The following is a 26,144-nucleotide window of genomic DNA, read 5'->3' on the forward strand; positions in this document are numbered from 1 at the left end:
AATTTAAATACAAGTCTATAGGCACATGGGTGGCTCAGTTTGTTAAGCATCTGACTTCGGCTCAGGTCATGATCTCACAGTCCGTGAGTTCAAGCCTCTCGTTGGGCTCTGTGTTGACAGCTGGGAGCCTGGAGCCCACTTCAGATTCTGTGTCTCCCTCTCTCTCTGCCCCTCCCCCGCTCAAGCTCTGTCTGTCTCTCTCTCCCTCTCAAAAATAAAATAAACATTAAAAAAATTAAAAATAAGGGGCACCTAGGTGGCTCGGTCAGTTAAGTGTGGGACTTCAGCTCACGTCATGATCTTAGAGTTCATGAGTTTGAGCCCCACATCGGGCTCTCTGCTGTCAGCACAGAGAACGCTTCAGATCCTCTGTCTCCCTCTCTCTCTTCCCCTCCCTCACTCACACTTTCCATTTCTCTCTCAAAAGTAAACATTAAAAAAAAAAAAAAAGAATTACTCTGTCAAAGGCAGCGATCATGCCAAAACATGTTCTCACTTACAGACACTCGCCAGCATCTTTTGAGTCTTTGAGAGCTCTCAGTGAAAAAAAAGGGGTCTAATATTTTATTCATATACATCCTTCTTCTCTGCGATGTAATCTACAGTTTCTTGTGGACACATTAACTTCTCCACATCTGTATCAGGAATTTCAAACCCAAATTCATTCTCCCTGACCATGATAATCTCCACTTGTCCAAACTGTCTAAGCCCAGGTCTTTCATAAAGTGGGAATTTACCGAGAGCTTTTCTGGGTCAATCTTGCCATAGAGTTTCAAGACATAAAGAACACGGTCCTTGATTTCCTCCCACGTCAAAGTGCATCACTGTGCAGGTGGCACACTTGTGTAACTGGGACCTGCGGGAGCACTGAGGTGGGCTGCAGAGCCCCAGGCCTCCTCCAGGTCCCTGCGCCGCACAGGGTGATGCTGAGGGACAAGGCCACTGCCAGCGTGAGAGCCCCCAGGCAGCGGTGTCAAGGCTGAGGACAGTTGGCAGACACAAGTGGAGAGGACATGAGCCACCATGGTTACGCCAACCCCAGATTTGAACTAAATACTTTCACAAAATAATTTTCTTCCCAAATACTTCTTGTTCCTGGTTCAGACTTGTGATCTCTAGTGCTGGCTTTGACAGTCCCTCAAACTCATGGCTCACTAGGATTTCTCCTTTGATGATGAATTGGTGCTCCATTTATGGGAAGGGGTTTGATGATATTAGGCCTCTAGACATATGGAAAATTTCTCTAACTCTTGGATCAGCCCATAGGAATTTCACATTGGAAAGACTGAGCCACCAATGGACAATTATTTCTAATTTAACCTCACTGAGAGGAGCTGTGTCTGCCAACAGGTAGAAATGTGGTCAGAACTTGTGGGAGTGTTCTGATGACTGAAAATAACACAGGATGAAACGGAATGATATGACCATTCCGGCGTATATTTGAGGTGAAGATTCTGCTGGGGTGTGTGTGCGCGCGCCCACGTGGGCCCAAGACAGGGAGAAGGAAGAGCGAATGTCGCCCTGCCCAGCGTGTGACTTGGATGGAGAATTTGAGTGCTTTGCTGCCCATTAGGTCCCTATGGGACTATGATGTTGGCCAACTATGCCAGTGGCTAATGCTGAGTGTAATGAAGCTCGCGGTCAATATCTGAGAGGGGTGGAGAGTAAGGAAGTTCCAGAACTTGGCAAATAACCCAGATCCTGAAGCACAGCCAGTGCCCGTGGTGTCACAGATTCCAAAGAAAATCGAACAGCTGTCGATTCACACCTATGTATGAAAGAGGAGGAAAGGGAAAGAAGGTTTAATACAGAGATAAAGGTAATACAGCCCTCTGTTCCTGCGTTGCTTTCCTCCAGTTCACTGACGTTCTTTATTTGTGGCATTTAGGGTACAAAACTTCTGTTGTGATGATATTAAGAGAGAAACGTGCTGCACATGTGCTATTTCTTTAAGAGAAAATGTTAAGTGTGGAACTGTGGCATTTGATTTCCTCAGGCTGCCACCTTTTTCTTCTCTTCCTCTTCGTTCTCCTTCTCCAGTTCTCCAGGTCTTCCTTCTTCCTTCCCTTGCTTTAGAAATGAAAAAACAAGGGCGCTTGGGTGGCTCAGTCAGTTAAGTGTCCGACTTCGGCTCAGGTCACGATCTCACTGTTCGTGGGTTCAAGCCCCACGTCGGGCTCTGTGCTGACAGCTCAGAGCCTAGAGCCTGCCTGGGGTTCTGTGTCTCCCTCTCTCTTTCTCTGCCCCTTCCTCGCTAACGCTCTGTCTCTCTTTTTCTCAAAAATAAATAAACACCGAATTAAAAAACAAACAAACAAACAAACAAAGAACAGGAGTGCCTGAGAACACAGTTTTGCACAATTTAACCAACACTACATGAAGTACTTCTTTATTATCAGATAAACCAGACCAATAAACCAAAAACCTAGAATAGGCATATCTTGAAAACATTGGCTTCATATGAATGGAGATGTTAGCAGCATTCATGTTTTTATCTTGTCTTGCTTTTTTTTAAAAAAATTAGTAGGCTTTATTTTTTAGGGCAGTTTTACGTTTACAAAAAAACTGAGCAGAAAGTACAGAGAGTTCCTGTTATATTTTGCATTGGGTGTGGTACCTTTGCTACAATTGATAAACCAGTATCGGTACATTGTAATTAAAGTCTATTGTTTACATTAGGGTTCACTCTTTGTGTAGTGTTTTCTATCAATTTTGTCAAGTGCTTAATGTCCTGTATCTACCACTACTGTATATACAGAATAGTTTCATTTCCCTAAAAATCCCCTGTGCTCCACCTACTCATCCTTCCTTTCCTGCTCTCTTCCTCTTCTCCTAAAAAAAAAAAAGGTTTCCCCTTCCTGGGAAACCACTGATCTTTCCACTTTGCTACCGCTGTACCTTTTCCAGAATGTCACATAGTTGGAATCAGACTGGCTTCTTCCGCTTAGCAATATGTACTTAAGTTTCCTTTGTGTCTTTTCCTCGGTTGACAGCTCATTTCTTTTTATTGCTGAATAATATTCTGTTGTACCAATGTATCATACTTTACCTATTCACCCGTTGAAGGATATCTTGGTTGCTTCTAGGTGTCGATGATTATGAATAAAGCTACTATAAACATTCACATGCAAGTTTTGTGTAGATATCTACTGTCAAGCTACTTGGGTGAATGCCTAGGGATGGGATTATTGGATCATATGATAAGAGTATGTTTAGTTTCATAAGAAACTGCCAAATTGTCTTCCAATGTGGCTGAACCATTTTTGCATTCCCACCAGCATGGAATGAGGGTTCCTGGTGCTCCACATCCTTGTCAGCATTTGCTGTTGTCAGTGTTTTGGATTTTAGCCATTCTAATAGGTGTGTAGTGTATCTTGTTGTTGTAGCTTTTAGTTTATTTAATTTGAGAGACAGAGTGAGCAGGAGAGGGGCAGAGAGAGAGGGAGAGAGAATTGCCAGCAGGCTCCGTGCTGTCAGTGCAGAGCCCACAGTGGGGCTTAATCTCACTAACTGTGGGATCATGACCGGAGCCGAAATCAAGAGTCAGACATTTAACTGACTGAGCCTCCCAGGCGTCCGAGTATCTTGTTGTTTCCAAATTACACATAACGTTAGGCATCTTTGCATATGCTTATTTAGCAACTTTACATCTTCTTTGGTGAAGTTTCTGTTCAAACTTTTTGCCTACTTTTTAACTGGATTGTTTGTTTTCTTATTGTTGAGTTTTAAGAGCTCTTTCTATATTGTGGACACAAGTCTTTTATCAGATAAGTGTTTTGCACTCATTTTCTTTCCAGTCTGTGGTTTGTCTTTTCATTCTTTAACAGTGTCTTTTGCAGGGCACACATTTTCTTTCCCATCAACGTAAGTAAATATTTTTTAAATTAAAGTACAGTTGACATACAAGATTATATATATTTTTAATGTTTATTTATTTTTTGAGAGAGAGAACGAGCAGGGGAGGGGCAGAGAGAGAGGGAGACACAGAATCTGAAGCAGGCTCCAGGCTCTGAGCTGTCAGCACAGAGCCTGACATGGGGCTCCAACTCACAGACCATGAGATCATGACCTGAGCCAAAGTTGGACACTTAACCAACTGAGCCACCCAGGCTCCCCAACATGCAATATTATATTAGTTTCAGGTGTACCACATAGTAATTACACATTTATATACATTACAAAATGAACATCATGAGAAGTCTAATTACTGGGGTGCGTGGGTGGCTAAGTTGATTAAGCCTCTGGCTAGGATCATGATCTCACAGTTCCGTGAGTTCGAGCCCCACATAGGGCTCTCTGCTGTCAATGTGAAGCCTGCTTCTGAACTTCTGTCTCCTTCTCTCTGCCCTTCCCCCTGCTCTTGCGTGGGCTCTCTCTCTCTCGAAAATAAATAAACACTAAAAAAATTTGGGGTGCCTGGGTGGCTCAGTTGGTTGAGTGTCTGGCTTTGGCTCAGGTCATGATCTCACAGTTTGTGAGTTTGAGCCCCACGTCAGGCTCTGTGCTAACATCTCGGAAGTTGGAGCCTGCTTCAGATTCTTTGTCTCCCTCTCTCTGCACCTTCCCCACTCTCACTCTGTCTCTCAAAAATAAATAAACATTAAAAATTTAAAAAAAAATTAAAGGGGTGCCTGGGTGACTCAGTCGGTTAAGCATCTGACTTCAGCTCAGGGCATGATCTCGCGGTTCGTGAGTTGCAGCTCTGCATCAGGCTCTGTACTGACGGCTCAGAGCCCGGAGCCTGCTTCGAATTCTGTGTCTCCCTTTCTCTCTCTCTCTCTCTCTCTCCCCCCTGCTCGCACCCTGTCGGTCTGTCTCTCTGTCTCTCTCTCTCAAAAATAAACATTAAAAGAATAAGAAAAAATTTAAAAAGAAGTCTAGTTACCGCCTGTCACCATACAAAGTTATTACAATATTATTGACTGTATTCCCTATGTTTGTACTTTTCATCCTGTGACTTGTTTATTTTATAACTGGAAGTTTGTACCTCTTAATCCCCTTCATCTATTTTACCCGTTCTCCCAGCCCCCTCCCCTCTGGAAACTACCAGTTTGTCCTCTGTATTTATGTCTATTTCTATTTTGTTTTGTTTCTTCATTTGTTGGGGTTTTTAAAAGAGTCTACATATAAGTGAAATCATATGCTATTTGTCTTTCTTTTTTAAAAATGTTTATTTATTTTTGAGAGAGAGAGAGAGAGAGAGAGAGAGCACACGAGCACAGCAGGAGGGGCAGAGAGAGAGGGAGACACAGAATCGGAAGCAGGCTCCAGGCTCTGAGCTGTCAGCATAGAGTCCGACGCAGGGCTTGAACTCACCAACTGGGAGATCATGACCTGAGCCAAAGTCATATGCTTAACCAACTGAACCATCCAGGTGCCCCTAATATTTGTCTTTCTATGGATAACTTATTTAACTTATAATGATACTCTCTAGGTCCATCCATTTTGTCGGGAATGAATGGTAAGATACCATTCTTTTTTGTGGATGATATATCACATATTTTTTCCAAGATTTTATTATTATTTTTTTACATTTATTTATTTTTGAGAGAGAGAGACAGAGCACAAGTGGGGGAGGGGCAGAGAGAGGAGACACAGAATCCGAAGCAGGCTTCAGGCTCCGAGCTGCCAGCACAGAGCCTGATGTGGGGCTCAAACCCACAAACCATGAGATCACGACCTGAGCTGAAGTCGGACGCTCAACCGACTGAGCCACCCAGGTGCCCCTCTAAGATTTTATTTTTAAGTATTCTTTACACCCAACCTGGGGCTCACACTTACAACCATGAGATCAAGGGTCACATGCTCTACCGACTGGGCCAGCCAAGCCCCCTACCACATTTTCTTTATCGATTCATCTATCAATGGACACTTGAGTTGTTTCCATATCTTAGCTATTGTAAATACTGCTACAGTAAACATGGGGTGCATATTTCTTTTCAAATTAGTATTTTTGTTTTCTTTGGGTAAACACCCAGGAGTGCAATTGCCGGATTGTGTGGTATTTCTATTTTAAACATTTTGAGGAACCTCCATACTGTTTCCCATAGTGGCTGCACCAATTTACAGTCACACCAACAGTGCACCAGGGTTCCCTTTTCTCGATATCCTTCCCAATATTTGTTATTTCTTATCTTTTTGATTCTAGCCATTCTGACAGGTATAAAGTGACATCTCACTGTGGTTTTGATTTGCATTTCCCTGATAACTAGTGATGTTGAGTATCTTTTCATGTGTCTGTTGGCCATCTCTGTATCTTCTTTGGGAAAATGTCTATTCCACTACTCTGCCCATTTTTAAATCATTATGTGTGGGGTTTTTTTTGGTGTTGAGTTATATGGGTTCCTTAGATATTCTGGATATTAACCCCCTTATCAGATATATCATTTGCAATAGTCTTCTCCATTAAGTACATTTCCTTTTCATTTTGTTGATGGCTTCCTTTGCTGCGCAAAAGCTTTGTAGTTTGATGTAGTCCTATTCATTTATTTTTGCTTTTTTTGCCCTTGCCTGAGAAAACAAGTCCAAAAAACATTGCTAAGACTGATGTTCAAGAGTTTATTGCCCAAGTTTTCTTTTTTTAATGTTTATTTATTTTGAGAGAGAGAGAGAGACAGAGACAGAGAGAGAGACAGAGAGTGCACGTGCACAAGTGGGGGAGGGGCAGAGAGACAGAGGGAAACAGAGAATCCCAAGCAGGCTATGTGCTGTCAGCGCAAGGCCTGACATGAGGCTTGATCTCATGAACCATGAGCTCATGACCTGAGCTGAAATCAAAAGTTGGACACCTAACTGACTGAGTCACCCAGGCACCCCACTGCCTATGTTTTCTTTTAAGAGTTTTGTGGTTTCAGGTTTTACATTTAGCTTTTTAATCCATTTTGAGTTTATTTTTGTGTATGGTGTAAAACAGTGGTCCAGTTTCATTCTTTTGCATGTAGCTGTCCAGTGTTCCCCATACCATTTATTTAGGAGACTGTCTCTTTTCCATTGTATAGTCTCACCTCCTTTGGCATAGATTAATTGGCCATATAACTGTGGGTTTATTTCTGGGCTCTCTATTCTCTTCTACTGATCTATGTGTCTATTTTTATGTCAGTACCACACTGTTTTGATTATTACAGCTTTGTAGTATAGTTTGAAATCTGAGAATATAATACTTTCTGCTTTGTTCTTTTTTCTAAAGATTGCTTTGGCTGCTCAGGGTCTCATGTTATTTCATACAAGTTTTAGGATTATTTGTTCCAGTTCTGTGAAAAATGCCATTGGTATTTTGATTGGGATTGCATTGAATCTGCAGATTGCTTTGGGTAGGATGGACATTTTAAGAATATTAATTTTTCTAACCCATGAGCATAGTATATTTTTCTACATATTTGCGTCATCTTCAATTTCTTTCATCAATGTCTTATACTTTTCAGAGTACAGGTCTTTCACCTCCTTAAATTTATTCCTAAGTATTTTATTCTTTTTGATGCAATTGTGTATGGGATTGTTTTCTTAATTTCTTTTTCTGACTGTTATTAGTGTAGAAAAATGCAACAGAGAGGCGCCTGGGTGGCTCAGTCGGTTAAGTGTCTGACTCTTGGTTTCGGCTCAGGTCATGAGGTCAAGCCCTGTGTCGGGCTCTGTGCTGACAGTGTGGAGCCTATTTGGGATTCTCTCTCTCCCTCTGTCTTTGCCCCTCCCCTGCGCGCACTCTCTCTATCTCTCTCTCAAAATAAATGAAATAAGCTTAAAAAAAAGAAAAATGCAACATATTTCTATTAATTTTGTATCCTTCAACTTACTGAATTCATTTATTAGTTCAAATAGTTTTTTGGTGGGGTCTAGGGTTTTCTATATATTGTATATCATGTCACCTGCAAATAGTGACAGTTTTTCTTCTTCCTTGCCAATTTGGATGCCTTTTATTTATTTATTTATTTATTATTTTTTTGTTAATCACCACAGCTAGAACTTCCAGTATTATGCTGAATAAAATTGGCAAGAACGGGAATGGGCATGCTTGTCTTGTTCCTGATCTTAGAGTTAAGTTCTCGGCTTTTCACAGTTGAGTATGGTGCTAGCTATGAGTATGTCACATGTGGCCTTTATTATGTTAAGGTGCGTTCCCTCTATACTCACTTTGTTGAGAGTTTTTGTCATAACTGAATTTTGAATTCTGTCAAATGCTTTTTCTTAATTTATTAAGATGATCATGGGTGCCTGGGTGGCTCAGTTGGTTGAGCGTCAGACTTTGGCTCAGGACTTTGTCTCAGGCCATGATCTCAGTTTGTGAGTTCGAGTCTCGCATTGGGCTCTCTGCTGTCAGCGTGGAGCCACTTTGGATCCTCTGTCCCTCTCTCTCTGCACCTCCCCTGCTCGCTCTCTTTCTCTCAAAAATAAACATTTAAAAATTAAGGAAGATGACAGTATCATTTTTATCCTTCATTTTGTTAATGTGGTGTATCTCATTGATTGAGATAAGGATGTTAAACCATCCTTTCATCCCTGGAATAAATCCCACTTGATCATGGTGTATGATCCATTTAATGTATCGTTGAATTTAATTTGCTAATATATTGTTGAGGATTGTTGCATCTATGTTTATCAGGGATATTAACCTGTAATTTTCCTTTTTGTAGTATCTCTGGTTTTGGTATTAGGGTAATTTTGGCCTCATGGAATGAATTTGAAAGCATTTTTTCCTCTTCAAGTTTCTGAAATAGTTTGAGAAGGATAGGTGTTGACTCTCTTTAAGTGTCTAATATAATTTACCCGTGAAGCCATCTGGTCCTGGACTTTTGTTTGTTGAGAGTTTTTGACTATTGATTCAATTTTATTACTAGTAAGTGGCCTGTTCAGATTTTCTGTTTATTCATGATTCAATCTTGGAGGTATGTATGTTTCTAGGAATTTATTATTCTTCCAGCTTGTGCAATTTGTTGGCATTTGGCATATATATATTTTTTGTAGTACTCCCTTAAGATGCTTTGTGATTCTGTGGTGTCACTTGTAACTTCTCTTTCATTTCTGATTTTACTCACTTGAGTCCCCTCTCTTTTTTCTTGATGAGTCTGGCTAAAGATTTATCAATTTTGTTTATCTTTTCAAAGAACTAGCTCTTAATTTCACTACTTTCGTATTGCTTTTTTAGTCTCTATTTCATTTATTTCTGCTCTGATATTTATTCCTTATTATTATTATATATTTATTACTTTGGACTTTGTTGTTTTTCTAGTTCCTTTAGGTGTAAGGTTAGGTTATTTATTTCAGATTTTTCTTATTTCTTGATGTAGGCTTGTATTGTTATAAACTTACTTCCTAGAGCTGCTTTTGCTGTGTCCCAAAGATTTTGGAATGTTATTATTTTCAACTTCATTTGTCTTATTTTTTTATTTTCTCTTACAGTGCTTTTGTCCTAAGGAAAGTTCCTACAGATTCCTGCCCCTCAGCACACCCCCTAAAATTAGTCAATAAATCTCCTTCATGTAAGGGCCAGGTGCCTTTCAAACTGTTGCCTCTGTGTGGGGTCTGAGTTCACGCACAGACCCTTTAGTAATGGAGCCTGTTTTCTATAGCCCTCTGGCTCCCCTAGGAGATTCCCCTAGGAATTTCTACCTAGACAATCATGTCATCTGTGAACAAAGACAGTTTTATTTCTACCTTCCCCATCTACATACCTTTTATTTTACTTTGTCTTATTGCATTAGTTAGGCCTACCAGTATGATGTTCAACAAAAGTAGTTAGAGGGGACATCCCTGCTTTCTTCCTGATTTTAAGGTGAAAGCATCTAATTTCTCACCACTAAGTATGATAACTGTAGACATTTTTATAGATGTCCTTTATCATGTTGAGGAACTTCCTTTTTGTTCCTAGTTTGCTGAGCGTATTTAACATGAATTGGTGGTGGACCTTGTCAAGTGCTTTTTTCTGCATCTGATGATAGGATCATGTCATTTTTTCTTCTTTAGCCTGTTGATGTGATGGATTACATTAATTGACTTTTGAGTGTGAACCAGCCTTGCGTACCTGAGATGAATCCCAGTTGGTCAGAGTATATAATTATTTTCATAACTTGTTGTATTTGATCTGCCAATATTTGGTTGATGGTTTTTGCATCTATATTAAGAGATACGGGTCTTTGGTTTTCCTTTTTTGTAATGTATTGTCTGGTTTTAGTATTAGGATGATGCTGATCTCATAGAATGAGTTAGAAAGCATTCCCCCTGCTTCTGTTTTCTAGAACAGATTGTAGAGAATTTGTATCATTTATTATGTTTGGTAGAATTCCCCAGTAAACTCATTTGTGCCTGTTGCTTTCTGTTTTGGAAGGTTACTAATTATTGGCTCAGTTTTAAAATAGATATAGACCTATTCATATAGTCTATTTCTCTTTTTATGAGTATTGTTAGATTATGTATTTCAAAGAATTGGTCCATTGCTTCTAAGTTATCAAATTTGTGACCATAGAGTTGTTCATAATATTCTTTTATTATCCTTTTAACGTCAGTGGAATCAGAAGTGATGGCCCCCTTTCTTTTTTTTTTTGTTTAAAAACATTTTTTTAATGTTTATTAAGTTTTTGAGAGAGAAAGACAGAATTCTCAAAAGCAGGCTTCGGGCTCCGAGCTGTCAGCACAGAGCCCAACATGGGGCTTGAACTCACAAACTGTGAGATCATGACCTGAGCCGAAGTTGGATGCTGAACTGACTGAGCCACCCAGGGGCCCCATGATGGGCCCCTTTCATTTCTGATAGTAGCAATTTGTGTCTTCTCTTTTTTTCTTGGTTAGCCTGGACAGATACTTATCACTTTTGTCAATATTTTCAAAATAACCACCTTTTGGTTTCATTGATTTTCTCTATTGTTTTCTTGTTTTCAATTTCTTTGATTTTTGCTCTGAGTTTTTAATATCTTTTTTTCTGCTTACTTGCATTTAATTTCCTCTTCTTTCTCTAGGTTCCTAAGGTAGAAACTTAGATTATTAATTTTAGATTTTTCTTCTTTTCTAACATATGCATTCAGTGTGACAAATATCCCTCTATGCATTGATATCATTGCATCTGCAAATTTTGATAAGTTGTATTTCCATTTCCATTTAGTTAAAAATATTTTTTCAAATTCTCTTGAGATTTATTCTTTGATCCATGTGTTATTTAGAAGTGTGTTTTATGGCCCAGAATATAGTCTGTTTTAGTGAATGTTTCATGTGAGCCTGAAAACAATGTGCATTCTGCTGTTGTTGAAGTATTCTACAAAGGTCAATTAGATCTGGTTTATTGATGATGCTCTTAGTTCAATTATATTTGATTATACTGATTTTCTACCTGCTGTATTTGTCAATTAGTAATAGAGGGGATGTTAAAGTTCTCAAGTACAACAGTAGATTTGTCTATTTCTCCTTGTAGTTCTGTCAATTTTGACTCATGTGTTTTGACACTGGGTTGACACATTAAGGTTTGCTGTCTTCTGGAAAATTGGATCTTTTGCTGTTATGTAATGGCCCTCTTTATCCCTGATAATTGTCCTTGTTCTGAAGCGTGCTTTGTCTGAAGTACTCCAGCTTTCTTTTGCTTAATGTTAGCATGGTATATCTTTCTCCATACCTTCAATGCCTCCATACCTTCAATTTATCTCTCTTTACATGTAAAGTAAGTTTCCCGGGGCGCCTGGGTGGCTCAGTCCGTTAAGCGTCTGACTTCGGCTCAGGTCATGATCTCACGGTTTGTGAGTTTGAGCCCGGTGTTGGCTCTGTGCTGACAGTTCAGAGCCTGGAGCCTGCTTCGGATTCTGTGTCTCCCTCTCTCTGTGTCCCTCCCCTGCTCACACTCTGTCTCTCTCTTTCAAAAATAAACAAACATTAAAAAAACAAATAAAGTAGGTTTCTTGTTGGCAACATATAGTTGGCTCTTGTGTTTTTTAAATCCAGTCTTACAGTCTCTATCTTTTAATTGCCATAGACTATTCACATTTAAAATTGTTATTGATATATTCAGATTAGTATCTACTGTTTTTTGTAATTGCTTTGTATTCATTGTCATTGTTCTTGGTTTCTATTTTATCTTTCACTCTTTTTCTGCCTTCTCTGGTTTTAATTGAGATTTTTATTATGATTCAATTTTCTCTATTCTCTTAACATACCATTAACACTTAGAAAAAAATTTTTTAGTGGTTGCCCTAGAATTTGCAATATGCATTTACAAGGAGTCTAAGTCCACTTCCAAATAACACTATATCATTTTACTGGTAGTACAAATACCTTATGCACAGTGTTCCCAATTCCTCTCTCCTGTCTTTTATAACATTGCTGTCATTCATTTCACTTATCTATATCACTGAAGACATTTTTACTGTTATTATTTTGGACAAACTGTTATCTGTTAGATCACATAAAAATATAAATAAAATGTTTCATCTTACCTTCATTTATTATTTCTCTAACACCTTTTCTTTCTTTATGCAAATCTGAATTTCTTTTTTTAAAATTTTTATTTATTTAAGTAATCTCTGCCCCCCAATGTGGGACTTGAACTCGCAACCCCAAGATCCAGAGTCGCATGCTTCTCCAAACTGAGCCAGCCAGGTACCCCACAAGTCTGAGTTTGTGACCTATATCATTTTCCTCCTCTCTAAGTGCTCCTGTTAACATTTCTTGCAAAGGAGGTATACTGGTGACAAATTTTCTTAAGTTTTATTTGTCTGAGAAAGTCTTTATTTCTCCACACTTTTGAAGGATAACTTTGATGGATACAGAATTCTAGGTTAATGGATTTTTTTCCTCCAACACTTTAAATATTTCACTTCACTTAGGGCACCTGGGTAGCTCAGTCAATGGAGCATCTGACTCTTGATTTCAGCTCAGGTCATGATCCCAGGGTCATGGGATCGTGCCCCGTATCAGGCTCCATGCTGAGCGTGGAGCCTGCTTAAGATTCGCTCTCTCCCTCCCTGTGCACCTCTTCCTCGCTTGTACTCTCTCTCTCTCTCAAAAACATTTTTTTCCCCACTTCACCATCTTCTTGCTTGCATGTTTTCTAAAGAGAAGTCTGATGTGATTCTTATCCTTGCTCCTGTATAGGTATTTTTTTTTTGATCTGGCTTCTTTCAAGATTTTCTCTTTGCCTTTGATTTTCTACAGTTTGAATATGATATGCCCCAGTATAGATTTTTTTGGTGTTTATCCTGCTTGATGTTCTGTGAACTTCCTGGATCTGTTGTTTGGTGTCTGTCATTAATTTGGAACAAATCTCTGCCAGTATAACTTTTTTTTTTGAAGGTTTAAAAGAGTTTTTGAGTATAGTTGACACACAATGTTGTATTAGTTTCAGGTGTACAGCATAGTGATTTAATGCAATCCCTACCAAAATACCAACAGCATTTTTCACAAAACTAAAACAATACTAAAATTTGTATGGTACCACAGAAGACCCCCAATAGCCAAAGCAATATTGACAAAGAAAAACAAAGCCGGAGGTATCACGATTCCAGATTTCAAGATATACTACAAAGCTGGAGTCATCAGAGAAGTATGGTACCGGCATCAAAATAGACACACAGATCAATGCAACAGAACAGAGAGCCCAGAAAGAAATCCACACTCATATGGTCAATGAACTTATGCCAAAGGAGGCAAGAACATACATTAGGGAAAAGACAGTCTCATCAATAAACGGTGTTGGGAAAACTGGACAGCTACACGCAAAAGAATGAATTTGAACTACTTTCTAACACCACACACAAAAATAAACTCAAAATGGATTGAAGACTTAAATTGGAGATCTGCCAATTTTACTTTAAACATTTCTTCCACTCTTTTTTCTTTCTCCTCCTTCTGGCATTCCCGTCACACATGTTACACCTCTTGCAGTTGTCTACAGCTCTTAGGTGGTCTGTTTTGTTTTGTTTCCTTCATTCTTTTTTCTCTTTGTTTTTCATTTTCAGAAGTTTCTGTTGTCATATTGGGGAGCTTCTGTCATATTGGGAAGTTGCTGTTGTCATATCTTCCAGCTCATTGATCCTTACTTGCCTTGTACATTCTATCGATAAGCCCATCAAAGGCACTCTTCAGGGGCACCTGGCTGGCTCAGTTGGTGGAATGTGCGACTCTTGGTTTCAGGGTTGTGAGTTTGAGTCCCATGTTGGGTATAGACATTACTTAAAATCTTAAAAAAAAAAAAAAAAGGGCTTCTCCAGTTCTGTCACAGTGTTTTTGTTTTCTAGTATTTCCTTTTGATTCTTTCTTAGAGTTTTTATTTCTTGGCTTTACATTATTCATATGTTCTTGCATATTGTCCACTTTTTTCATGAGAGACTTTAGCATATTAATCATAGTTATTTTATTATTTTATTTTTTGATATATTTTATTATTTTTAGAAGTTTATCTATTTTGAGAGAGAAAGAGAGAGAGAGGTAGTGGAGGAGGCACAGAGAGAGAGGAAGAGAGAATCCCGAGCAGGCTCTGTGCTGTCACTGCAGAGCCTGATGCAAGGCTCCATTTCATGAACTGTGAGATCGTGACCTGAGCTGAAATCAAGAGTCAGATGCCTAATGGACCGAGCCACCCAGATGCCCCAAATCATAGTAATTTTAAATTCCACATCAAATAATTCCAAAATTTCTGCCATATTTGAGTCTACTTCTGATGCTATGTCTCTTCAGAATATGTGTTTTTTTTTTGTTTTTGTTTTTTTTTGTTTTTTTTTAGCATGCCTTATACCTTTTATTGAAAGCCAGATGTGATGTACTGGGTAAAAGAGCTGGAGTAGATAGTGCTTTAGTGCAAGGTTTTCTGTTTATCTGGCTAGGAATTAGGATGTGTTTACTGTTTGCTGTGTCAGAGGCTAAAATTCCCTTTAGTGTCCTTGTTTTTGTCTCGGCTGTCATCTTTGAGTTTCCCTAGAGGCTTCTTCTTAAATAGGGTCTGAGGCTTGCAGTTCTTTTAGGTGTAGTCCACTATTAAACAGGAGCACTATTCATTTGGTGGTAAGTCTGTGGGGAGGAAAAACGTTCTATAGTCCTATGATTAGATCTCAGTCCTTTAGGGAGTCCGTCTCTCTGGGCTGTGACCTTCACAAGGGCTTCTCAGCTTCCCCACCCTTTCCTTTAACTAAGTGAGACAGGAAGGCTGGAAGGGGCCAGAGTTGGGTGTACCCACCCCTTCCACCATCACGACCAGGCTTTGGTAAAACCCAAGTCCCTTAGGCTATGGTTAGTTTCCCTTCAGGGTAGGCCTTGGTTGAGAAAATCAGAGAGCTCTGGATATGTTTCAAAATAGTTTTCCCCTCTTCCTGCTTTAAGCAAGTGGAGTTTTCTCCAATTTTTACAGTGATAGCTCCTCGGAACCCTTCCCTGGCCAGAGTATTAACTCTTAAGGCAATCCATACTAAGCTTCTAAAATTTGTCAATTACAGGGTGCCTGGTGGCTCGGTCAGTTAAGTGTCCAACTCTTGATCTCAGCTCAGGTCTTGATATCAGGGTCATCAGTTCAAGCCCTGCGTTGGGCTCCATGCTGGGTATGCAGCCTACTTAAAAAATAATAAATAAAATAATAAAATAAAATAAAATAAAACTCATCAATTATAGTTTACTGTGTTCCAACTCATATTGGCTCTAACTGTGGGTTTCTGCTTAGGCTTCTGCTTCTGGCAAACTGTGTTTATCGGTCTTCTCCCTACTTTCCAGGGCAGCAGTTTGCCCTATGACCTCAGTGCTCTAACAGATCTAAGAAGAATTGTTTTCAGTTTATTCCATTCTTTCTTGTTATGAAGATGAGAATTCCTTCCTTATTCTTTACATTTTGGACTGGAAACTGGAAGTCCTTGTCTTTCTTTTTAAAGTGTGAGAGTTTGGGGTGCCTGGTGGCTCAGTTGGTTGAGCGTCTGACTCTTGATTTTGGCTCTGGTCATGATCTCACAGTTTTTGGGATTGAGCCCTACATCGGGCTCTGCACTAACATGCGGAGCCTGCTTGAGATTCTCTCCCTCTCTCTCTGCCCCTCCAATGAGTGCTCTCTCTCAAAGTAAATAAATATTTAAAAATAAAGTGTGAGAATTCTATATTTCCATTAATATTGTGTGTTCACACACTGCTTACCATTCAGACAGGGAAAGGGACTTTGCATTTTCTCTGAAAAATCACAGCTTAATCCACTTTTTTAAAATAACTACTTTTCGGGGCACCTGGATGGCTCAGTCGGTTGGGCGTCCAACTTCCACTCAGGTCATGATCTCCCGGTCTGTGAGTTTGAGCCCCGCGTCGGGCTCTGTGCTGACAGCTCAGTGCCTGGAGCCTGCTTCCCATTCTGTGTCTCCCTCTCTCTGTGCCCCTTCCCCGCTCATTCATTCTCTCTCTCTCTCTCTCTCTCTCTGTCAAAAGTAAATAAACATTCAAAAAAATTAAAAAATAACCACTTTTCACTTTGTTTACTTATTGTATTATATACATCATTAACTTTATATGTTGCCTTAAGTCCTAAGACAGAGAATAAATGGATGAACGAATGAATAACAAATAAGGTAGTTTAAACCATAGAAAAGAGAATCCATTTAACTGGTGCAAGAACAAGAAGAATTGAGAAATACTTAGTTCATACCTAATGCTTTAATCTGCTTTTTAATCGAGAAATATTGCATAAAGGTATATTAATGTGAATCTGTCATTCAGCAGAACGTCTAACATATGGGGTTATTTTGGTTAGTGAAATGTTCTGGTGACCCAGTGGCCTGGGTGGCTCAGTCAGTTGAGTGTCCGACTCTCAATTTTGACTCAGGTCCTGATCCTAGGGTCATGGGATCAAGCCCCGCATCGGGCTCCGAGCTGAGCATAGAGCCTACTTGGGATTCTCTCTCTCTCTCTCTCTCTCTCTCTCTTCCTCTGCCCCTCTTTCCCACTCACATTCTCTGTTTCTAAGATAAAAAAAGAAAGAAGAGAAATGTGAAAACATGCACTACATTTTTCTCTCAAATTCAAAGAATTTATTAACATGAATTGTATATTTGTTTCAGTGAATTTCATTGGAGCCACCGTCAGTTGTGTGGTCTTAGGCATGTTATTTGGCCTCCCTCTGTGCTAGTTTCCTCGTCTGCATAAGAGATTAGTGGTAATTCATGCAGGTTGCTTAGCACAGTACTTGGTACACAGTAAGCCCGCAGAAAACTGTAGCTATTATTGTCATTATTCATTGCTGTTACATGTAAACCACCACCTCGCCATATTGGGGGAAACAAAAAATGCAGAAGACTCAATCTCGTGCAAGAATTATTCAAAAATATCACTTGTCTATTGCCCAGGGGTTAAGGTCTTCTCCTGGTTGTCAGGGGAAGGAACATTGACAAGGAGCAGGCTGAGGCTAATGGACCTCAATTCTCTGGCCTTGAATTTGAATTTGGTTGCTCTTCTTAGACAGTCACCTCATGATGGTGAGCTCTCTTTCCTCATCTTTCACACCCCCATCTCAACCAGGATGGTGGTCAGCTTTCTTGTTTCTGGAATAAACGGACTGAACACTCTTTTAAGCTAAAGGTTAAGTGGCGTTTTGAAACTATAGAATGCATTCATCTAATGGAAGGACAGGTTTGGCCGTGGAGACCCCTGAAGTCTAAGTCTCTAAAAATAGAGCTACCCTACGACCCAGCAATAGCACTACCAGGATTTACCCAAGGGATACAGGAGTGCTGATGCATAGGGGCACATGTACCCCAATATTTATAGCAGCACTTTCAACAATAGCCAAATTATGGAAAGAGCCTAAATGTCCAGCAACTGATGAATGGATAAAGAAGATGTGATTTATATATACGATGGAATAGTACTTGGCAATGAGAAAGAATGAAATCTGGCCATTTGCAGCAACGTGGATGGAACCGGAAGGTATTATGCTAAGTGAAATAAGTCAGTCAGAGAAGGACAGATATCCTATGTTTTCACTCACATGTGGATCCTGAGAAACTTCACAGAAGACCATGGGGGAGGGGAAGGGGGAAAATAGTTACAAACAGAGAGGGAGGGAGGCAAACCATAAGAGACTGTTAAATACAGAGAACAAACTGAGGGTGGATGGGGGGGAGAGGGGAAAATGGGTGATGGGCATTGAGGAGGGCACTTGTTGGGATGAGCACTGGGTGTTGTATGGAAGCGATGAGCCATGGGAGTCTACCCCCAAAACAAGAGCACACTGTACACGCTGTATGTTAGCTAATTTGACAATAAATTATATTTAAAAAAAACCCTGAAAGACATAAAATAAATAGCAGAAGAACCAATTTAACACCTTGAAATATTTTTGCCTGAATCTCTGTTGGAATTGAGGTTTTGATGTGGTGGGTGGGCCTACAGAATTCATTGGAATTTCTTTTGCTTAAAATGAAGAAATAAGACCCTTCTGGATGTTTCTTGGGCTGTTGTGGTTATGCACCTGGGCCAGGGTTGAGTTAAAAGGAGGGTAGGCAAGTGAGAAAAAGAGAAAAGACAGCTCTGTTGCTTGACCTTGTGATGGGGGCTATGGAAGGAGATGTAAGGAACTCATCTGCATATGAGCCTGAGTTCTGTTTTTTCCTTTCCCTTCTATGCCCAGCTGGCCAGAACCATGTCCTCGTGCCCCACTGGCTACCTCCCAGAGGAAGTGATGAGCTGCCAGCCTCCCTCACTCTCCCGCTCCCTAAACCTCATCAATAGCTCTGGGTCCAGCTGTTGACGTGGATTTCTTCCTCCCCTAGGTCTCCACAGTCTCTTTTTCCGCTTCCTGTTTAAAAACATCATTTGTTTCGTCCTTTGTCTCTCTTCTTCAAGGGAGAAGTGGACAGAGGCTTTTCCTTGGTCTTTATCTTGCCTCCATTTTTCCCCTCTAAGCCAAGCTTCTTGGGCCTGGAATATGAGAATGTTGAGCTCCGAATCTGCAATTCTCATAGCGGCTCTAATTTTGTCTGGTACTGTGCTTAGGATGGGTTGAGGCATCTCAGTTATGTACCCAGGCCTGAACGCCACCCCTTAAATCTCTTGTGTCCCTTGATTTTATATTTTTTATTTTTTCTTAAAGTAGGCTCCATGCCCAACGTGGGGCTTGAACTTACGACCCTGAGATCAAGAGTCACAGGCTCTACTGACTGAGCCAGCCTGGCGCCCCGTGTCCTTTGATTTTAAAAGCAAGAGTGCGTGCAGGCGGCACCTTTTGTATTTTTAGAATCCAAAATATTGGCCTGTAAATGTTGGGAATTAAGACATTCACCGTGAGACCTACCCTTTGTGTGTGGAAGGGATGGAGGTGGACTACAGCTCAACGCATTTGAAAATTGTATTTCTAGGGGTGCCTGGATGGCTCAGTTGATTACGCGTCCAACCTCAGCCCAGGTCATGATCTCACGGTTCACGAGTTCCAGCCCCGCATCGGGCTCTGTGCTGACAGTGTAGAGCCCGCTTGGGATTCTCTCTTTCCCTCTCTGCCCTTCCCCTCCCTCCCTCAAAAATAAACAAATAAACATTTTTTAAAGTTAATTCGCCATACGTTCAGAGCTGGCATTTGCTCACAGGTTGCGCCACAGGTTGGCAAACTTGGTTTTGAAAGGAGACTGGGAGAAATGAGGGCGGTTATGATGGAAGCACACCCGGCCTTTTGTGGAAAGGGTACAAATCGCATAACTCTCTCAAGGCCTGAAATTGTAAGCACCAGGAGGTTGAATGTCTGTAGGGGAGGTTGGTAACTTTTCCTATTTTCCTAGAAGTAAAATGACTCGGCGAGGAGTTGGGAACTTTGAGTCTCCAGCCCTTTGGAGAAAAGAGTTCTAGGCAGGATGCAGGTGGCAAGCGCTGAGGCACTGAGCCTGAGCTGGCGTGTGCTGCCCAGAGCTGGATGATCTAGGTCTCGGGGGAGGGCACGGCCACCCAGGGGCTGAGGAACTCTGCGCGCTTTCTTGAGCTGCCTGCTCCACTGTTCTGGGCCTATGTCCCAAATCTGTGAAATGAAGGGAGTGGACTGGATGACCTTGAAAGCCCCTTGCGGTGCAGAGACTACTGAGGTTTCTTCCCCTAAGCCGGGTACAGAAGAGAAAGGTACTTGGCTTGGAAGAGCCACGTGGCACAATGGGACTGGTTCTTCCGTGGATGCCCGTCTTTTACCGCAGGGCCAATGAGCGTTTGTCTCACTTGCCGAATTAAAAAAACCTCATGTGAGAGTTCCACAAAGGAAAATGAGAATATGGTTCCTACGATGATCTGGCCGAGGCAAGGACCGGCTCTCGCTGGGACACCTTACCGCCTGGGCTTAATGGGGGTGAGCAGAAGTCTCACTGAACCCCGATGAAGGTAATGGCACGCAGCATTCCTAGGATGAGGGCTATGTTACCATAGCAACTGACTCCCGAGGTGTCCGCTCCAGGAGTTGAGAAGCCCAGGCCACATGTGGGCTACAGCAGGTCAAATGAGGCCAAGTTTAGCTTCCCTAGCAGGAAATGCAGTGGAGGATTCTATTTTAGCTCTCTTATTTCACCTCCAGGACGCCAACGTTTCCCAGAGGTATCGTATCAGCACCAAACGACTGCCTGGCAGGTCAGCACATCCACGTGTGTGCTCCGAGGACGCCCGATGATAAGCACGACACCCCATCACCTCAATTCTGGCAAACGTATTTCTGTTCTTTTTATTATTTACTTATTTATTTATTTAAAGCAGGCCCCATGCGGGGCTTAAACTCACGACCCTGAGATCAAGACCTGATCTGAGATCGAGTCAGACACTTAACCAACTGAGCCACCCAGGCACCCCAAAACATTTTTTCCTGTCCTTTTTAAAACAACTCAGAACGGGGTGCCTGGGTGGCTCAGTTGGCTAAGCGTCTGACTCTTGATTTCAGCCCAGGTCATGATCCCACAGTTCGTTGAGTTCAAGCCCTACGTTGGGCTCTGTGCTGACAGATCTCTCCCTCTCTCTCTGCCCCCTGCCCTGCTCGTGCTCTAATTAAATACATAAACTTAAAAAGACTAAAACGACTCAGAACAAACTCCATTTCCCCTACTTTGTATGTAATCGCAGTGACTCTTTGTTTAAAAACTTACTTTTCACACTTACCTAGGAAAATTTACATTGTTTGATGTGAAAAAGATTTAGAAACTTTAGAAAGATCCAGAATGTTTAATTACTGTAAAATGCTGAAACTACTGTATACTCCCCTCCCCGAGACTGTGTTTATAACTTTTCAGCCCAAACTAACATCTACAGAGAACAGAAAAGGGACTTGTTATTCTCGCAAGCAGTCTGAGCATGAAAAAAGAAATGTTGTTAGTGTGTCAGACTAGATATGAATGTTAACTGCAGGATTTGGGCTGAGTGCCGTCTGGCTTTCAGTCTCAGCATGGCAAAGCCACGTGTTCGACTAAAAATTTTGTTTTGGGGCACCTGGGTGGCTCAGTCGGTTAAGCACCCGACTCTCAGTTTGGGCTCAGGTCGTGATCTCATGGATGTGAGATCGAGCCCCGTGTCTGGCTCTGCACCGGGCTCGGAGCCTGCTTGGGATTCTCTCTCCCTCCCTCCCTATCCCTGTCTCCCTCTCTCTCTGCCCTTCCCTTGCTTACGCGCACATGCTCTCTCTCTCAAAATAATAAAAATAAAAATATTGTTTTCAAAATCATCTGGTGAGGGTGGCAGTGGGCATGCACAGGTGCATTCCTGAATGTTCCTCTCTCTCAACAGGGGCCCCAGCAGGTTGGACTTTTAAACAGGTTTCCCTCAAAGATACCTAATGGGTTATTCATCCTCTGAAACCTCTTGAGAGTTAAAAGGATGATCTGACGAGGAAGGCCTGGTTTGGAGGGCCCAGGGGGACTGTGGCTTCTTACTGGGATGTAAGAGCTGCTGACACCCTGAATACTGCCATGATATTTTCGTCTATAGAATTAAGGAAAATTTAGACAAACTGGGTCCAAATTCACTAAAACTCCATACCACCAGATCTACACCCCATCTGCATGACTGCACTCACATACATACCATGGAACAAAAATAACAAACTCATCCCGGATTTTGTTTTTCACAAATAATCTCTTAATACAACATGACCTGCTACCGTCTCAAATGGTTATCTTTTGACGCATGAATTAGACATCACTGCTTGAACAAATGAAAGAATATTTCAAATTAACACAGGTAAGAATCTGGCATAAATTGAAACCCTCCCCCTACCCAGCACCAAATTCCATAAAACCCATCTCTTCAAAATAGTACCACCAAAAAAAAAAAAAAAAAAAAATCCTTAGATGTTAGAAAGTCCTCGAGAATATTCACTCATAGAGCTCAATCTGTGCCGTATCTTCAAGGTATATGTTTGTATGCAATTCTTCTCTAAGCTTTTCACCCTTCTTAGCTCAGTGAAACTGTATTAAAAATTGTTCTTGGGGCGCCTGGGTGGTTCAATCGGTTAAGCATCCGACGTCAGTTCAGTTCAGATCTCATGGTTTGTGAGTTCAAGCCCCGCGTCGGGTTCTCTGCTGTCAGTGAAGAGCCTGCTTCGGATCCTCTGTCTCCCTCTCTCTGCACCTCCCTCACCTGTGTTCCATTGCTGTCAAAAATGAATAAATATTTAAAAAAATTGTTCTTAGGGTTGGGGTGCCTGGGTGGCTCAGTCAGTCTGACATCGGGTCAGGTCATGATCTCATGGCTCGTGAGTTCGAGTCCCACATGGGGCTCTGTGCTGACAGCTCAGAGCCTGAAGCCTCCTTCCGATTCTGTGTCTCCCTCTCTCTCTGCCCTCCCTCTCTCGCATTCTGTCTCTCTCTCTCTCTCAAAAATAAATAACGTTAAAAAAGAAAGAAAAAAATTGTTCTTAGGGCACCCTGGTGGCTTTTGATATCTCTCTCTCTCCCCCTCTGCTCCTCTCCCCGACGTGCACTCTTCCTCTCTCAAATTAAAAAAAAATGGTTATTTCCCAGGTTTTGGCACCAAAAAAAATTGTTTGCTTCAAATTTTTCAAAATGTTTATTTTTGAGAGAGACAGAGACAGAGCATGAGCAGGGGAGGGGCAGACAGTGAGGGAGACACAGAATCCAAAGCAGGCTCCAAGCTCTGAGTGGTCAGCATAGGGCCCAACAAGGGGCTCGGACCCATGAGCCATGAGATCATGACCTGAGCCGAAGTCGGACGCTTAACTGACTGAGCCACCCAGGTGCCCCTGTTTGCTTCAGTTTCTAAACAAATCTCCAGTTTCCTCCAACCCTCCACTATAATGTTTTCAGGCTGACACATGAGAGTTTCAGAACATTAAAAGTAGGGCTGCCACTTTCTACAATGCTTTACTACAGACTAAAACAGCAGGAGAACCAGGCACTTGGACTTTAAAGCCGTCTCCCTGCATTCATCTTGGTGTAACTAAACAGACATTAGTTACTCATATCGTGTGTTCTCTGTATGTGAATAATTCCCTTACCCCAAGGCCTGAATGTACTTTTGTGTGTGTGTGGATTTAGCTAAGAACTTATGCCTGGTTTTAAATATTTAAAGTAACAATACAGTCGAACCCTCTCATAACCTAGGTCCTTTGTGTGTTAATGTGCATAGTTCCCAGATTTAACTGAGCCCAACATGACTCCACACAGAAATGCTCCCTAAAAGACGTGTTAGAAGGAGTTGAGCTTGGGGCACCTGGTTGGCTCAGTTGGTTAAGTGTCCAGTTTCAGCTCAGGTCATGATGTCGGGCTCTGTGCTGATGGTGTGGAGCCTGCTTGGGATTCTCTCTTCCCACCCCACCCCCCACCTCTCAAAATAAATAAACTTTTACAAAAAAGGAGTTGAACTTTATCCGCCCTCGATTTTGTACAGGGAATTCGAAGAAGCAGTTTGGTTCTCTTTTACTGTTTTCCTTTAAGAAATCAAGATCCTTCTGGTAATGGGCAATTTTCACAAACCGGGGTGTACTTATCCCAACTTCCATTCACCAAAGACCTAAAGTTCAAAACTTAGTTCCCAAACATGGAAAAGGTAACCGAAGCAACAACTTGAGAATGTCTAGAACAAAAGTGTCCAAGACCCAAAGCAGATTTTAAAACGGCTGCCCAGCCACATTGCTTTTTTCAAGTTTACTGACCTGTGCCTCGGTTTGAGTCACATCCATACAGATGGTAATCTCCTTTCCGAGGGAAGAGAATCGCCAATATTTAGTATCTGGAGTTGTGGATGAAATGAGATATACAATGCACAGTTCATGCTTGCTTTTAGATTTCTATTTTCCCCAATTCCCCAACACACATTTCTGTAATACCCAAGTCCGGGCTTGCTTCAGGGACAACTTTCCTTTGTGAGCAAAATTTCAGGGTACGTTGAAAAACTCAGAGTTCAAGATCAATATAACTTGAATCAAACGGATGCACAAAAAACTCCGGGACGACCAAATTATCAGCATTTAAAATAAAGACCAGATCCAACCCTGCACTTGCATGAGGGTGCCTGACCCCTCATCCTGATCTCAATCCTGAGCCAAGAGAATGAGATTTAGGAAAACAGGAGCGCGGCCCAAGTTTCTTGACGATTCATTTACATACTGCAGGAAAATATTTACCTCGAGGCCCAGCCCTGTAGGCATCACTCCCACCTTGGACGGAGCGCAAGGGCTGGCAGATTTCGGTGGCTTCCAGCCCATAGGTAGCTTTGGCTCTGGAAGGGAGGGAGAGAGACCCGGGAGAGAGCCAAAGGCGTCCCACGCCGCCGAGCCCCTAGCGTCCTAGAGAACTGGACGCCTCCAGAGCGAGCCACTCACCGCGCGAACACGTCGGGGTACTGGGTGCGTTGGAAAACTCTCTCCAGCTCCTTCAGTTCCAACCGCATGAACAGGTGGTGGAGGCGTGGCTGCCTGTCCTGGGGCTGCGGATCCTCGGTGGCCGCGTGGGCCTCCTGCTGCTGCTGCGGGGGCTCCTCTCCGCCGCCGCCGCCCTTCTGGATCTCGTCTACGGGGCCGGGAGCTCCCGCGCCGCCGTGGCTTTCTTCCCCTTCTGCTGCTGCTCCCCGCTCAGGTTCGGACAGTAGATCCTTCCCGATGTCTCCTCCAGTTACTGAGATCACGGTAGGCTTCGCGTCTGGAAAAGAAGAGAGATCACTGCGTTGGAGCCCAGGGTGCGTGGGGCAGCGACCCCAGCGCAGCGACGCTGGCCGCGCGTCCCGTCCCCTCACCTCTCCCAGGGAAAGGGCGTTTCCCACGGTTCGCCAAACGGATGTCCCGGTTCAGGCCCCGACCCTGCCGTTCTCGGAACTCATCGTCTCCCAGGCTTTGGGAAGCGGTGTCTTCTAGGGGGCTCCCGGGCGGAGGTTCCATGTCCCGAGCGCTGTCGACGCAGCCGTGCGCCTTTATAGACTCCGCGCTGCGGCCCGCGGCAACCCCCCGGGTCGGGTCGTCTTTCTGGCACGGGGTCCGGGTTACCGCGCGCCTGCCCCTGGATCAACGGTCGCTCGCTTAGAACGCCCACTACCCTGGCACCTGCGTGCGTGGTGGGCGGGACCTGCCGGGGAGCACACGAGGCTGGGGCGTGGCCACGAGGTAGGCGGAGCGCTTTCCGGAAGCGTGCTGCGGGAGGGGGCGTGCCCGAGGGCTCTAACTAGCCGCTTACCCGGGGCATTACCCTGGGGCAGGGGCCTTGCTGGGCGGTGCCAGCCAGCCGGGGCGGGGCGGGGGCGGGGCACGAAACCTCCCACCAGCCCCCAGAGCCCTGAGAGAAGTGTGGCGAGAACGTCTCACCGCCGGGCTGTCGCTGCACCGAAGTCGGTGCAGGGCTGTCGCCCTAAGCTCCTCCAGGGCGAGGGACTCAGAGGGAGGGCTGGAGAAAGCGCGGGGCCCCTGGCAGCCCCAGCACGGAAGCGACGGTGGTCCCCCTCGCCGTGTGGGCTCTGAGCGCGCCACTCCCCGCCGAGAAGTCGGTAGTTAATGGACGGGACTCTCTGGTTCGGCTCCCTTCGCACCCAGAGCCCACGAGCCGGGCTGGCGATTCAGATGAAACGATTAGCTGGGGGGGGGGGGGGGGGGGCTGCTTGCTCTGGGGTTTTGCAATAACGCGCTGAAAGCGGAGCCCACCAAGCTTCCCTGCGCGATCAGGAGCGGGAGCTTGAGGCTAGGTTTGCAGAGCACCGTGGGTGCTCAGATGCACGCTGTAAAAAACCCAACCCGTCTCTTGCGAAAGCAACGAATATTC

General features: G+C 42.9%; 1 protein-coding gene and 1 pseudogene across 2 annotated transcripts; both read right to left on the minus strand.

The window, feature by feature from the left end:
• Window positions 1–502: 502 nt before the first annotated feature.
• LOC106985701 (acyl carrier protein, mitochondrial-like) lies at window positions 503–1,767 on the minus strand (annotated as a pseudogene).
• A 14,640-nt stretch (window positions 1,768–16,407) lies between these two features.
• On the minus strand, window positions 16,408–25,602 carry LOC113597606 (rhox homeobox family member 1-like). 2 transcript variants are annotated; one of them, XR_008289843.1, is made up of 4 exons: window positions 25,195–25,592; window positions 24,718–25,037; window positions 24,053–24,094; window positions 16,408–22,531 (listed from the first exon to the last, which is right to left on the minus strand). XR_008289843.1 is itself a non-coding variant. In XM_027054222.2 (3 exons), exons 1-3 carry the CDS (start codon window positions 25,271–25,273, stop codon window positions 24,495–24,497), a joined length of 519 nt encoding a protein of 172 aa, XP_026910023.1. In that variant the 5' UTR covers window positions 25,274–25,602; the 3' UTR covers window positions 24,102–24,494. The 2 variants fall into 2 exon arrangements, 1 of the variants encoding a protein (XP_026910023.1); XM_027054222.2 differs by lacking the exons at window positions 16,408–22,531; window positions 24,053–24,094 and adding an exon at window positions 24,102–24,618 and having other exon boundaries at window positions 24,722–25,037; window positions 25,195–25,602.
• Between the last annotated feature and the right edge of the window lie 542 nt (window positions 25,603–26,144).

The sequence above is a fragment of the Acinonyx jubatus genome, chromosome X (genome assembly GCF_027475565.1).
Source record: "Acinonyx jubatus isolate Ajub_Pintada_27869175 chromosome X, VMU_Ajub_asm_v1.0, whole genome shotgun sequence".
NCBI classification, from domain to species: Eukaryota; Metazoa; Chordata; class Mammalia; order Carnivora; family Felidae; genus Acinonyx; species Acinonyx jubatus.

What these genes read in the sequence shown, in the direction of transcription:
- LOC113597606 (XM_027054222.2), bottom strand. Translation starts at nt 25,273, where the DNA reads ATGGAACCTCCGCCCGGGAGCCCCCTAGAAGACACCGCTTCCCAAAGC. An exon ending in TGAGTTCCGAGAACGGCAGG is followed by an intron (nt 25,038 to 25,194) that starts GTCGGGGCCTGA and finishes CTTCTTTTCCAG; the next exon opens with ACGCGAAGCCTACCGTGATC. An exon ending in TACCCCGACGTGTTCGCGCG is followed by an intron (nt 24,619 to 24,721) that starts GTGAGTGGCTCG and finishes CCTCCCTTCCAG; the next exon opens with AGCCAAAGCTACCTATGGGC.